This window comes from Acinonyx jubatus, chromosome D2 (assembly GCF_027475565.1).
Source record: "Acinonyx jubatus isolate Ajub_Pintada_27869175 chromosome D2, VMU_Ajub_asm_v1.0, whole genome shotgun sequence".
Classification (NCBI taxonomy): Eukaryota; Metazoa; Chordata; class Mammalia; order Carnivora; family Felidae; genus Acinonyx; species Acinonyx jubatus.
In genome coordinates, this window is record NC_069393.1 from 53162464 (window position 1) to 53174590 (window position 12127).

General features: G+C 37.9%; 1 protein-coding gene across 7 annotated transcripts in view; it reads left to right on the forward strand.

The window, feature by feature from the left end:
• LOC106965832 (cytochrome P450 2C41) overlaps nucleotides 1–12127 on the forward strand; it is a 38889-nt gene that overhangs the window by 25646 nt on the left and 1116 nt on the right. For all 7 annotated transcript variants that reach the window (XM_053207382.1, XM_053207383.1, XM_053207381.1 and 4 more), the window contains 2 exons: nucleotides 1683–1870; nucleotides 10441–10582. In XM_053207382.1, the coding sequence (XP_053063357.1) occupies nucleotides 1683–1870; nucleotides 10441–10582 (330 nt within the window). The remainder of the gene's footprint in view (nucleotides 1–1682; nucleotides 1871–10440; nucleotides 10583–12127) is intronic.

Genomic DNA, 12127 nt, shown 5'->3' on the forward strand with positions numbered 1-12127 from the left:
GTTGGCAAAAAACTTACCCTCTGATTTTATTTTCTTAGAAATACACTGGCTCAGTCAGTAGAACATGTGTCTCTTGATATCAGGGTTACAAGTTTGAGCCCCACTTTGGGTATAGAGATTGCTTTAAAAATTTTTTTTTAATTAGGGGCGCCTGGGTGGCTCAGTCAGTTAAGCCTCTGACTTCCGCTCAGGTCATGATCTTGCAGTTTGTGGGTTTGAGCCCTGCGTCAGGCTCTGTGCAGATAGCTCAGAGCCCGGAGCCTGCTTCAGATTCTGTGTCTCCCTCTCTCTATGACCCTCCTTTGCTCACACTCTATCTCTGTCTCTCTCTGAAAAGTAAATAAACATAAAAAAAATAAAATAAAATAAGTTTTTTAATTAAAAAAAATATACTAGAGTGTACGCTCTATGCAGACGTCTGAAATCAAGTCAGAGGAAGTCGTGGGCTCCAGGAATCAGGAGGTCCCATGTGGGAGAATGGAAGTGAGAATGTACTGGGCACCAGGCTTAGAAAATATCCATTTCAAATTGGACTAGGTGGACAAAGCAGATGTGAGAGGACATACCCAAGAAGAAAAGAGAAAGGATCAGTTATTTGAGGTTTACCAGTAATTAGAAAAATTATTACTAGGAGTTTGAAACATCTACCTGAGCAGTTGCCATAATTCTAAATTAGCATCTAAAAAGTAGGAATTGAAATACACAAAGAATGTACAAATAAAACCAAGAATGTACAAAAAATGAAACATAATCATAGTTGTCACACTTATGTAATATTTATTATAGTCATAATATAAACAATGAATATTGAGATAGTCAGAAATTATATGAATATATTGGGGAAAATGGAACAAGGGGAAGCATGTGTGTGTATGTATCTGTCTGTGGATGTGTGCATTTTGTATGGGGTGGGGGTTGAAACATAAGTCCTGCTCTCTTACTGGAACATCATTAGACATTGTCTAAAAATGAGTAAGTTGTGGGGGCACTTGGGTGGCTCAGTCAGTTAAGCGTCCTGCTCTTGATCTCAGCTCAAGTCTTGATCCTCATGGTCATGAGTTCAAGCCCTGCGTTGGGCTCTGTGCTGGGCGTGAAACCTACTTAAAAATAAAGAAATAAAAATAGAATAAAGAAAAAAATAAAAAATTAGTAAGTTGAGAAATAGGAATAGTCAATATTTAGAAACGTGAAGCATAAATTTCAGAAGAAACTGCTAGAATCTTTCAAATCTTTCAAAATCTCAAACCTTTGGGAAATGTGAGGATGAGAGAAGATATCATTGTAAGGTGCAAATAACTATACACATACAACATACATACAGTCACACAAACCATACATACATACACATCAGTTATAGAATTTGATTTTTAAAACATTATTTTGATATGAAAAAAATACTTAATCCCTGTTTTCCTTTCTTTGAGGACAGTGATTTCTTGAGTTAAAATGTACTATTAACCTATGCTTATCATAGGTGTGCACAGATTGATCTCAAAGCCTAGTTTGTCTGGAGTCATATGTGTCAATATTACGGCAACTCTCTCTCAGATGTACTTCTGGGCACATAGCCGATGTTTGTGATGATGTTGGAATACCTTCAAAGTGTTCAGATAACCTGAGTTGGCATGCAAATGTCTATGCATTTTTCACTTTTTTCATCAGTCTTATTTGTGTTTTATCAGCTAAAATCCAGGAAGAGATTGGCCATGTAATTGGCAGACACCGGAGCCCCTGCATGCAGGACAAGAGCCGCATGCCCTACATGAATGCAGTGTTGCATGAGATCCAGAGGTTCATTGACCTTATCCCAGTCAACCTGCCACATGCAGTGACCCGTGACATTAAATTCAGAAACTATGTCATCCCCAAGGTAAGAGATATTTCTCCTACACTGACTTTAGTGCTCTTGAAGTTCCCCTGTTCTCACTATTGGCTCAGTCCTCTACCAATACAAGATGAGAAAGGTGCAAAACTCATATATGTGGCAGCTTGATGGATTTTGTGTTGTTTCCAGTTTGAGGCTACAGACCTTTTTTTAAAGTTTATTTATTTTATTTTTTTAAATTTTGTAATGTTTATTTGTTATTGAGAGACAGAGAAAGACAGAGCATGAGCATGGGAGGGACAGAGAGAGAGGGAGACACAGAATAAGAAGCAGAATCCAGGCTCTGAGCTGTCAGCACAGAACCCGATAGGGGGCTCGAACTCACAAACCATGAGATCATGACCTGATCCTAAGTCGGACGTTTAACTGACTGAGCCACCCAGGCGCCCCTATTTATTTATTTTAAGAGAGAGAGAGAGACAGCGTGAGTGGGGGAGGGGCAGAGAGGAGAGAGAATCCCAAGCAGGCTCCACGCTGCCAGTGCAGAACCCTATGCAGGGCTTAAACTCATGAACCATGAGATTGTGACCTCACGAACCATGAAATCATGACCTGAACGAAATCAAGAGTCGGACGCTTAACCGACCGAGCCACCCAGGCGGCCTACTGAGGCTACATACTTTTATGGCAGGTTTTGGTATTTGGCTGTGTAAGTCTTCCAAATTTGTTCTGCTTCTTTAATATTGTTTTGGCTACTCTTAGCTGTTTACATTTCCAAACAAATTTGAGTATCAGTTTGTCAATAATCCAAAGCATTTGGCTGTGATTTTTATCAGGGTGATAATAAAATAATTTAGAAAGAATTGACATGTTGGTATCTTGAATCTTTCAATTCATGGATATGGCATATTCTCCCAATTTATTTGGACTTTCTTTAATTTTTTCAGTATTTTCAGTGCAGTGGCTTGTATATCTATTATGTTTTTCCTAGATGAGTGGTATTTTTGATGTTACTATAGATTGTATAATTTTTAAAATGCCTTTTCTACTTTTTTGTTATATGGAAATATACTTGATTTTATTATTTTGATGACCTTACATCTAGCAACCTTTCCAAATTGACTTATTGCTAATAATTTGTGGATTTATTTGTAATTTCTATACACAGAATTCTTCAACCTGGTTTAATGTATATTTTTTAATGTTTATTTATTTTTAAGAGAGAGAGAGAGAGAGACAGAGACAGAGACAGAGAGCAAACAGGGGAGGGACAGAGAGAGATGGAGACACAGAATCTGAAGCGGGGCTTGAACTCACAAGTAGTGAGATCATGACCTGTGCCGAAGTCAGATGCTTAACCAACTGAGCCACCCAGGTGCCCCAATATTTGTTTTAATAATTAATACTTGAACTTTAAATTTTATATACTTGCAATGAGCTTTAATTTAAATATAAATAATCATGGATCACTCAAGGCTACTGTGTTGGACAGAACCGATCTAAGTTGTTGTTGTTGTTTTTAATACTTGAAACTTTATGTTAAAACCTTTATTCTGCAATATTAAAAACTCAGAAAATTAAAAATAAATCGAAGTGCAATTTCTTTCAGTGGCCAGAATCTTGAACTGAAGTGAATCAATCTATATATTCCTTATTGATGCACTTTGTGTGAATATTCATGTTTTGCTAAAGAGGTATCAGTGTTTGATTATATGATACCACATTATTGGGAGTATTTTAAAATTTATGGCATATACATCATAATACCTTTCTAAAATCATCAAACAGTACTTAATTTGAAAACACATTAGGCCTCAGGAGGTTCAGATGAAGGATTGTGTATTTATACTTTCATGAAAACAAATGTTTATATTTGTTGAGCTGATGTAGAAAAATAAGCTAAAATAGTCATGCTGTATATAACTTTGAAATGGTTAATAAAAACAACTTTGGAGGGCTGGTGCGTGGCTGGCTCAGTCGGTAGAGCATGCGACTCTTGATCTTGGGATTGTGAGTTCAAGCCCCACATTGGGTGTAGAGACTACTAAAAAAAATACATAAACTTAAAAAAAACACTTTGGGGTGCCTGGGTGGCTCAGTCAGTTGAGCGTCCGACTCTTGATTTCAGCTCAGGTCATGATCCTAGGGTCTTGGGATTGAGCCCCGCATCCCCCTCCACGCTGAGGTCAAGCCTGCTTAGGAATCTGTCTCCCTTTGCCCCTCTCATCCACTAGCATGTGCACACCCATGCTTTCTATCTCTCTCTAAAATAATTTTTAAGAGACATGGATTTACATATTAAACAAACAAAAAAACTTTGGGAGAGGGATGACTTCCTCTGAGTTGCAGAAAACCATTTGGGCTTCATCTGGCTTTCAGTTTACTTCCCAGCCAGGAAAATGCCTCGTCAGAATCACAGTTGCATGCTTAGGGCAGAAGGGTGAAAGAAGTGACACTTGTGCAGAGAGGGCGATTTCTCTTCTGGGTTTTCTAAATGAACCAGGCACTTTCTTCTGCCAACCGTATCCTAAAAATGGAAAACTCAAGTAGATATTTGAAATGCAAGGCAGCAGGAGATAAATTCAGGAGGATAACTCTGTATAAACTCTGGCTTGGTTACCCTTTACTATAATCTTGAATAAATTTCTTAATCCTATGTGCCTTGGTTTTCTCATTTGTAAACTGTTGATAGCACTGACCTTTACGTCACTAGAATGTTGCAAGAATTCAACCAGGTAACGTATACAAAATACAAGCTAAAACTATGACCATTTTTACTTATTAGACTGATGAAATCAAAGGCTGAGAAAATGTTGTATTGGTGAGGGAGTATGTAAATGAGCACTTGCAATCACCAGTGGCAGGATTGTAGATAACTACATCTTTTTTGGAGGACATTTTGGCAATATCTATCACAAATAAAATATAGAATCTTATAACGCAAGAATTATAATTCTTGGTATCTACTACAAGTGCTAACAGAGGAATGTTCAAAAAATGTGTCCTTGCATCACTGTTTATAATAAAAGCATTCTGTTTTTGTTTCTGAGAGGGAGAGAGAGAGAGAGAGAGAGAGAGAGAGAATATCTTAAGCAGGCTCCATGCTCAGCACTGAGCCCAACATGGGGCTTGATCCTACAACCCTGGGTCATGACCTGAGCCAAAATCAAGAGTCAGATGCTTAGCCAACTGAGCCACACAGGTGCCCCTAAAAAAATATTCTTAACTATCTAAATGTTCATCAGTAGTGTAATGATACATTCATATTCTATAGCATGAATAAGGCAGATGTACATGTGTTGATATGGGCCAGTACCAAATTATTTTATTAAATAAAAAATAAGATTTTTATTTCTTTTTATGAAACAAGTACTAAAGCATGACAATGACATTGTTGCCTCTAAGTAAGGCTAAATGCACTTTCAAATCATATCTTGTTTACAAGGCTAAGCAATGCATCTATGGAAGCACTGCATCTTGAGATGATTTTCATCAATGATTCTAGAATTTCTAATAGAATTCCTGCTGTGCCTCTCAAATTCAAGTAAAATTAAAAAAAATCAAGATGTAGTGGATGCTTGTCATCTGATAAAAAAAAAAAAAAGAAGAAGAAGAAGGTGATAGGCCGAATAAACATGTAGATTTATTTGCCTGATATATATATTCTCTCTGGAAGGGCATATTCCCTGGAAGGACATATCACTCGTTGTGAATAGTTGTTTTTGGAAAATATTTAGATGGGAGGGAGACCTACTTTTCACCATATGTGCTTTTTGTGACTTAGTGCATTCCTCTATTTTTAACTTGAGGTATAAGTTATACAAAAGAAAATTCACATTTTTAAGGGTAAAGTCTAATGAGTTCTGACCAATATGTGAAGTCAAGTAACTACCACCACAACCAAGATGTAAAACATTTCTATCATCTCAAAAAAGTTCCCTCATTCTCCTTTTAAAATCAATCCACTTCCCCCAGTTCCAACTCTTGGTAACCACTGATCTGTTTTTGGTTCTACGGTTTTGCCTTTTCAAGAATGCAATGTAATAGAATGTGACATAAATAGAATAACTTGTAATCAATATAAATAAGCCTTTATCTTTTTTATGTGACAGAATGTATTTGAGATTTATTGCACTTTGTTATTGCACTTATCATTAATTTGTTCTTTTTTTTGATGAATGATTTTCTATCCTACAGAGTACCACAAATTGTTTATCCATTCACTACTTGATGGGTATTTGGGTTGTTTCCAGTTTGAGACTATTTGAATAAAAGTGCTGTGAACATTTGCATACAGGTTTTTGTGTGGATATAAATTTTCATTTCTTTTGGGTGAATGCTTAGGAGTGGGACTTTTGCTTAACTGTTTAACTTTATAAAAAACCATCAAATATTTTCTAAATGTGGCTGTGATATTTTACATTCCTGCTAGCAATGTGTGAGAGTTCCAATTGCTTCAGGTACCTTCCATCACTTGCCATTGATGGTCCTTTTTTTTTTTTTTTAATGTTTATTTATTTATTTTTAGAGAGAGGGAGGGAGGGAGGGAGAACATGAGCGAGGGAGGGGCAGAGAGAGAGAGAGAGAGAGAGAGAGAGAGAGAGAGAATCCCAAGCACACTCCGTGCTGTCAGTGCGGAGCCTGATGCAGTGTTTGAACTCACGACTGTGAGATCATGACCTGAGCCAAACTCAAGAATTGGGTGCTTAACTTACTGAGCCACCCAGGTGCCACATTGTTGGTGTTTTTAAATTTTAGGTACTATAAGTGGTTATGTAGTGACGTCACATTTTGTTTTATTTCTATTTTCTGGATGGATAATGATGTTGGGCTTCTCTTCATGTATTGATTGACTATTCATCTATATTCTTTGGTCGAGTTCTCAAATTATATTCCTATTTTGTATTGGGTCGTTTGTCTTATTTAATTATTGCAATCCTTTATATATTGTATACACAAGTCTTTTATTATATGTAAGTGTTGCTAATATTCACTCTCAATCTGTAAAGGGCTTGCTTGCTTGCTTTTTTCTTCTTTCCTTTTCTTCCTTCCTACCTTCCTCCCTTTCTTTCTTTCTTTCTTTCTTTCTTTCTTTCTTTCTTTCTTTCTTTCTTTCTTTCCTCCAAAGAATGTCTTTCAAAGAGCAGAAGTTTTGAATTTTGATGAATCCAATTTATCAGTTATTTCTCTTTTGACTTGTGCTTCTGTGTCCTATCTGGAAAATTTTTTGCCAACACAGGTTCCCAAACATTTGCTCTTATCTTTTCTTCTACAAGTTTTATGCTCTTAGCTTTTGTATTTAGGTCTGCGATCCATTTAAAATTCATTTTCACTTATAGCGTGAAGTAGTTTATACTTCATTCCTTTTGTTAGGGACACCCACTTGTTCCAGCACCATTTATTGAAAATACACTTGCTTTTTAAATCTTAAAGTAACACTTCCACATATTCCTTGTCTTAAAATGCACAAGGCAATAATATTGAAAACAAAATTATAGACCTTAAATATGATAAACTTAGAGGATGGAACTTCCTTCCAATTTTGAATTTAAAAAATAAAAAAGATCTCAGTAGCATTTAAACACACACAATGGTATATAATGTTTTATGTTTATATAAATAATACATATGAAAATGTGTATACATCTATATTTTAAGTACATATCTATCTGTATCCATTGATCTATCACACTTAACACCTAAATATTTCATATGTGTCTTTTAAGAACAAGGGCTTCTGCATAGCAGTAATAGCATTCACACTCAAAGAATTATCATATATACAATAACTTTATCTAAAATATAGCTATAGATTTTTTCAGTTATCCTAAAATATCTTTTTTTTTTTTAATGTTTGTTTATTTTTGAGAGATGGTTAGAATGCCAGTGTGGGAGGGGCAGAGGGAGATAGAGAATCTCAAGCAGGCTTCATGCTGATGGCAGAGAGCCCAATGCGGGGCTTGAACTCAAACTGTGAGATCAAGACCTGGGTTGAAGTCAGATGCTTAACCAACTGAGCCACCCAGGTGCCCCCCCAAAGTATCTTTTATAGCTTTTTTTGAGGGGGCATCTAGTATCTAATAAAGGAATAAATATACAATTTTATTATCGGTCCCTTTACGCCCCTTTTATAAAGAACAGTTCCTTTTCTTTTATTTATTTCATTTCAATACACTATTGAAGAGTCCAGGATAGTTGTCATGTAAAATATTCCTCAGTCTGGTTTTGTATGATTTTTTTGTTTTTGTTTTGGTGTGTGTGTTTTTTTGTTTTTTGTTTTTTGTTTTTTGAGAAAAAGAGAGAGCATGTGAGCAGGGGAAAGGGGCAGAGGGAGAGAATCTTCAGCAGGCTCCATGCTCAGCACGGAGCCTGACATAGGGCTCTATCCCATGACCCTGCGATCATGACCTGAGCTGAAACCAAGAGTCAGATGCTCAATCGACTGAAGCACCCAGAAGCCCTGTGCGATTTTTTTTTGTTTTTGTTTTTGTTTTTTTAGATTAGATTCCAAGTTCTGTGTTTTGGGGAAGAACATTACATACGTGATGTTGTGTACGTCCCAGTGAATTACGTTTTGGCTAGAGACATGTAATATCAATTTATATCATTATTGGTGATGCTAAGGTAGTCATTTATTAAGGAGGTATCTTCCATGGGGCACCTGGGTGGCTCAGTCGGTTAAGTGTTGTACTTCAACTCAGGTCATGGTCTCACGGTTTGTGGGTTCAAGCCCTACATTGGGCTCTGTGCTGACAACTCAGAGCCTTGAGCCTGCTTCAGATTCTGTTTCCCTCTCTCTCTCTACCCCTCCCCCACTCAAAAATAAACAAAAATATAAATAAACATTTAAACAAATAAACTTTTTGAGGAAACTCCCTACTGTTTTCCAGAGTGGCAGCACCAGTTTGCATTCCCACCAACAATGCAAGAGGGTTCCCCTTTCTCCACATCCTCACCAACATCTGTTGTTTCCTGAGTTGTTCATTTTAGCCACTCTGACAGGTGTGAGTTGGTATCTCAGTGTGGTTTTGATTTGTATTTCCCTGATGATGAGTGATGTTGAACATCTTTTCATGTGTCTGTTAGCCATCTGGATGTCTTCTTTGGAAAAGTATCTATTCATGTCTTCTGCCTGTTTCTTACAGATTTTGAATACTAACCCTTTATCTGAAACGTAATTTGCAAATATCTTCTCCCATTCCATCAGTTGCCTTTTAGTTTTATTGATTGTTTCCTTCACTGTGCAGAAGCCTTTTATCTTGATGAGGTTCCAGTAGTTCATTTTTGCTTTTGTTTCCCTTGCCTCCAGAGACGTGTCTAGTAGGAAGTTGCTGTGACTGAGGTTAGAGAGGTTGCTGCCTGTTTTCTTCTCTAGGATTTTGATGATTTCCTGTCTTACATCTAGGTTTTTCATCTTTGGAATTTATTTTTGTGTATGTTATAAGAAAGTGGTCCAGGTTCACTCTTTTGCATGTCGCCCTCCACTTTTCCCAGCACCATTTGTTGAAGAGACTGTCTTTTTTCCCATTGGATATTCTTTCCTGCTTTGTTGAAAATAAGTTGGCCATATACATTTGTGGGTCCATTTCTGGGCTTTCTATTCTGTTCCATTGATCTATGTGTCTGTTTTTCTGTCTGTACCATACTGTCTTGATAATTACATCTTTGTAACTTAGCTTGAAGTCCAGAATTGGGATGCCTCCAGCTTTGGTTTTCTTTTTCAATATTGCTTTGGCTATTTGGGGTCTTTTCTGGTTTTATACAAATTTTAGAATTGTTTGTTCTAGCTCTGTAAAAAATGATGGTGTTATTTAGATAGAGATTACACTGAACATGTAGAATGCCTTGGGCAGTATAGACATTTTCATAATACGTGTTTTTCCAATCCATGAGCATGGGATGTTTTTCCATTTCTTTGTGTCTTCTTCAGTTTCATAAGCATCTTACAGTTTTCAGCATACAAATATTTTAGCTCTTTGATTAGGTTTATTCCTAGGTATCTTATGGTTTTTGATCCAATTGTAAATGGGATCAATTCCTTGATTTCTCTTCTGTTGCTTCATTATTGGTATATAGAAATGCCACAGATTTCTGTACATTGATTTTATATCCTACAACTTTGCTAAATTTATGTATCAGTTCTAGCAGTTTTTTGGTAGAGTCTTTTAGGTTTTCCATATAGAGTATCATGTCATCTTCAAAGAGTGAAAGTTTGACTTCTTCCTTGCCAATTTGGATGCCAGAAGCTTCCATTTTAAACCATAGTCCACGTGAGATGTTTGAAAACCAAAGTGACGAAATAGAGCAGAGGGTGGGAGCTACACCATCGTCCAAAGATAGTGATCAGTAGAGGGGATTCAGAGGTCTGGTACCCAAGTAACTAAGCACTCAGCATTTCAAATCCTATTGGGAGGCTACTTTAGCAACCTTACTAGCACTGGTCTTAATCTCATCCCTGTTTATTACTTGGTGTGTCTGACTAGAAATGCCGTTGCCTTTTTTGGACCTGGGATTCCTCACGTATAGATCAAAAGAGTGAACTAAGTGATATGCAAAATTTCTTCCAGCTCCACGACTTCTTTATAATAAAGTTTGTCTTCATCTGTTCATTCCAGGGCACAAGTGTACTAATATCACTGACTTCTGTGCTACGTGATGACAAAGAATTTCCCAACCCAGAGACATTTGACCCTGCCCATTTCCTGGATGATAGTGGAAACTTTAAGAAGAGTGACTACTTCATGGTTTTCTCAGCAGGTAATAAAAATTAATTTCCATAGGTACTGAAGGGGGCAAGATATTTTTGGGTGATCCATAGAAACTTACGTGGTGCCTAGTCTGGGACGAATAGAACTGTTCTTTGTCCATGACCGGAAGCATAACTCCCAATGCCCATGCACTTTCCCCCACTCACTATACAGTCCCATTATTAGAATTTTGGCTTGGTGACCCAGTTCTTCCAAAGTGAATATAGGTTCATTGAATTCTGCCTCTAGATAGATCACACAGCTACCAAGAGCTCCTCTTAGCAGGTGAAACTCATTTAAACTTTACTCACTGCCATGAAAAAGGAATATAACTCCTCAACTTTGAGTTAAGTATTTTCTATGTGATATCCCCCACTCCCCAGAGTGGGCTCCAGGGTTATAAGTATCCACAAGCACAGAATGGGCACCAAAAGGGCTCACATCCTAATTAGGGAAACAGATTAGAAAATAGGTCGTTGTAATCCAGTGAGACTGGTGTTGTGGAAGAGGAAAGCACAGGCTGCTCAGGAGACCAGAGGAGGAAGCCGCCTGCTTCCTGATCACTTTATGAGGCATAAAGTGGAATAAGCAACGTTCTGATAGCAGAAAGGCAATTTGTGCTGCCTCTCAGGGGACAGGCAGCAAGGGAAAGAAGAGAAGGAAGGGCACTTTTAGAGAGTGGACTTTAGGAGCAGGGCATTTCAATAGATCAGGGCAGTCGGAACGTGCCAACTAGCTGTGGCATCAAGGAAACCTTGAACAAGTGGCAGAATACCCTGCAGTGGTTCCAAAGCACCTGATATTCCTCTGCTCAAGATCAGAGATTTCGGATCTTGGGTGTCCACATCTACAGTGTGTGTTCTGAATCTCTGGCCACAGAGTCACCTTTATTTATCTGACAGCTTTTGATGCCTACTTTGGGTCTTACGCCATACATACCAAGATGTCAAAGACTGAGCTTTCCCTACAAGGAAACACACATTTTAGCATGGTAGAAAAAGAAATAAACAGAGAATCGAGATTCAAGGTGATGATCCATGCTTTAACTGAAGAATGAATAAGATTCTGAGGAAACCCAGAGAGGGCAAGACTGTACTTCCCAAGGGGATCACAAAGATTATAAAGAGGAAATGACATGAGACATAGGTCCTGGAAGAAGTATAAGAGAAGTGCGCCTTAACCAAAGGGAACAGCAGGAGATACAGCTCGAAACTTCACAGTATATTGGAGATCGATGAAGAGTTGGTATGGCTAGAACCAAGAGTAGAGATATGAAGGATGGAAGGAGGGTTATGGCTCATCAGACTGGGAACAGAATGTGGAGGGCCAGTTCAACCCATTTGACATCATCTCATAGGACAGATCAGGGAGGCATTTAATAATTTAAAGTGAGGGGCACCTGGGTGGCTCAGTCGGTTAAGCATCCAACTTCGGCTCAGGTTGTGATCTCACGGTTCATGGGTTCGAGCCCCTCATCAGGCTCTGTGCTGACAGCTCAGAACCTGGAGCTTGTTTCAGATTCTGTGTCTCCCTCTCTCTCTGCCCCTCCCCTACT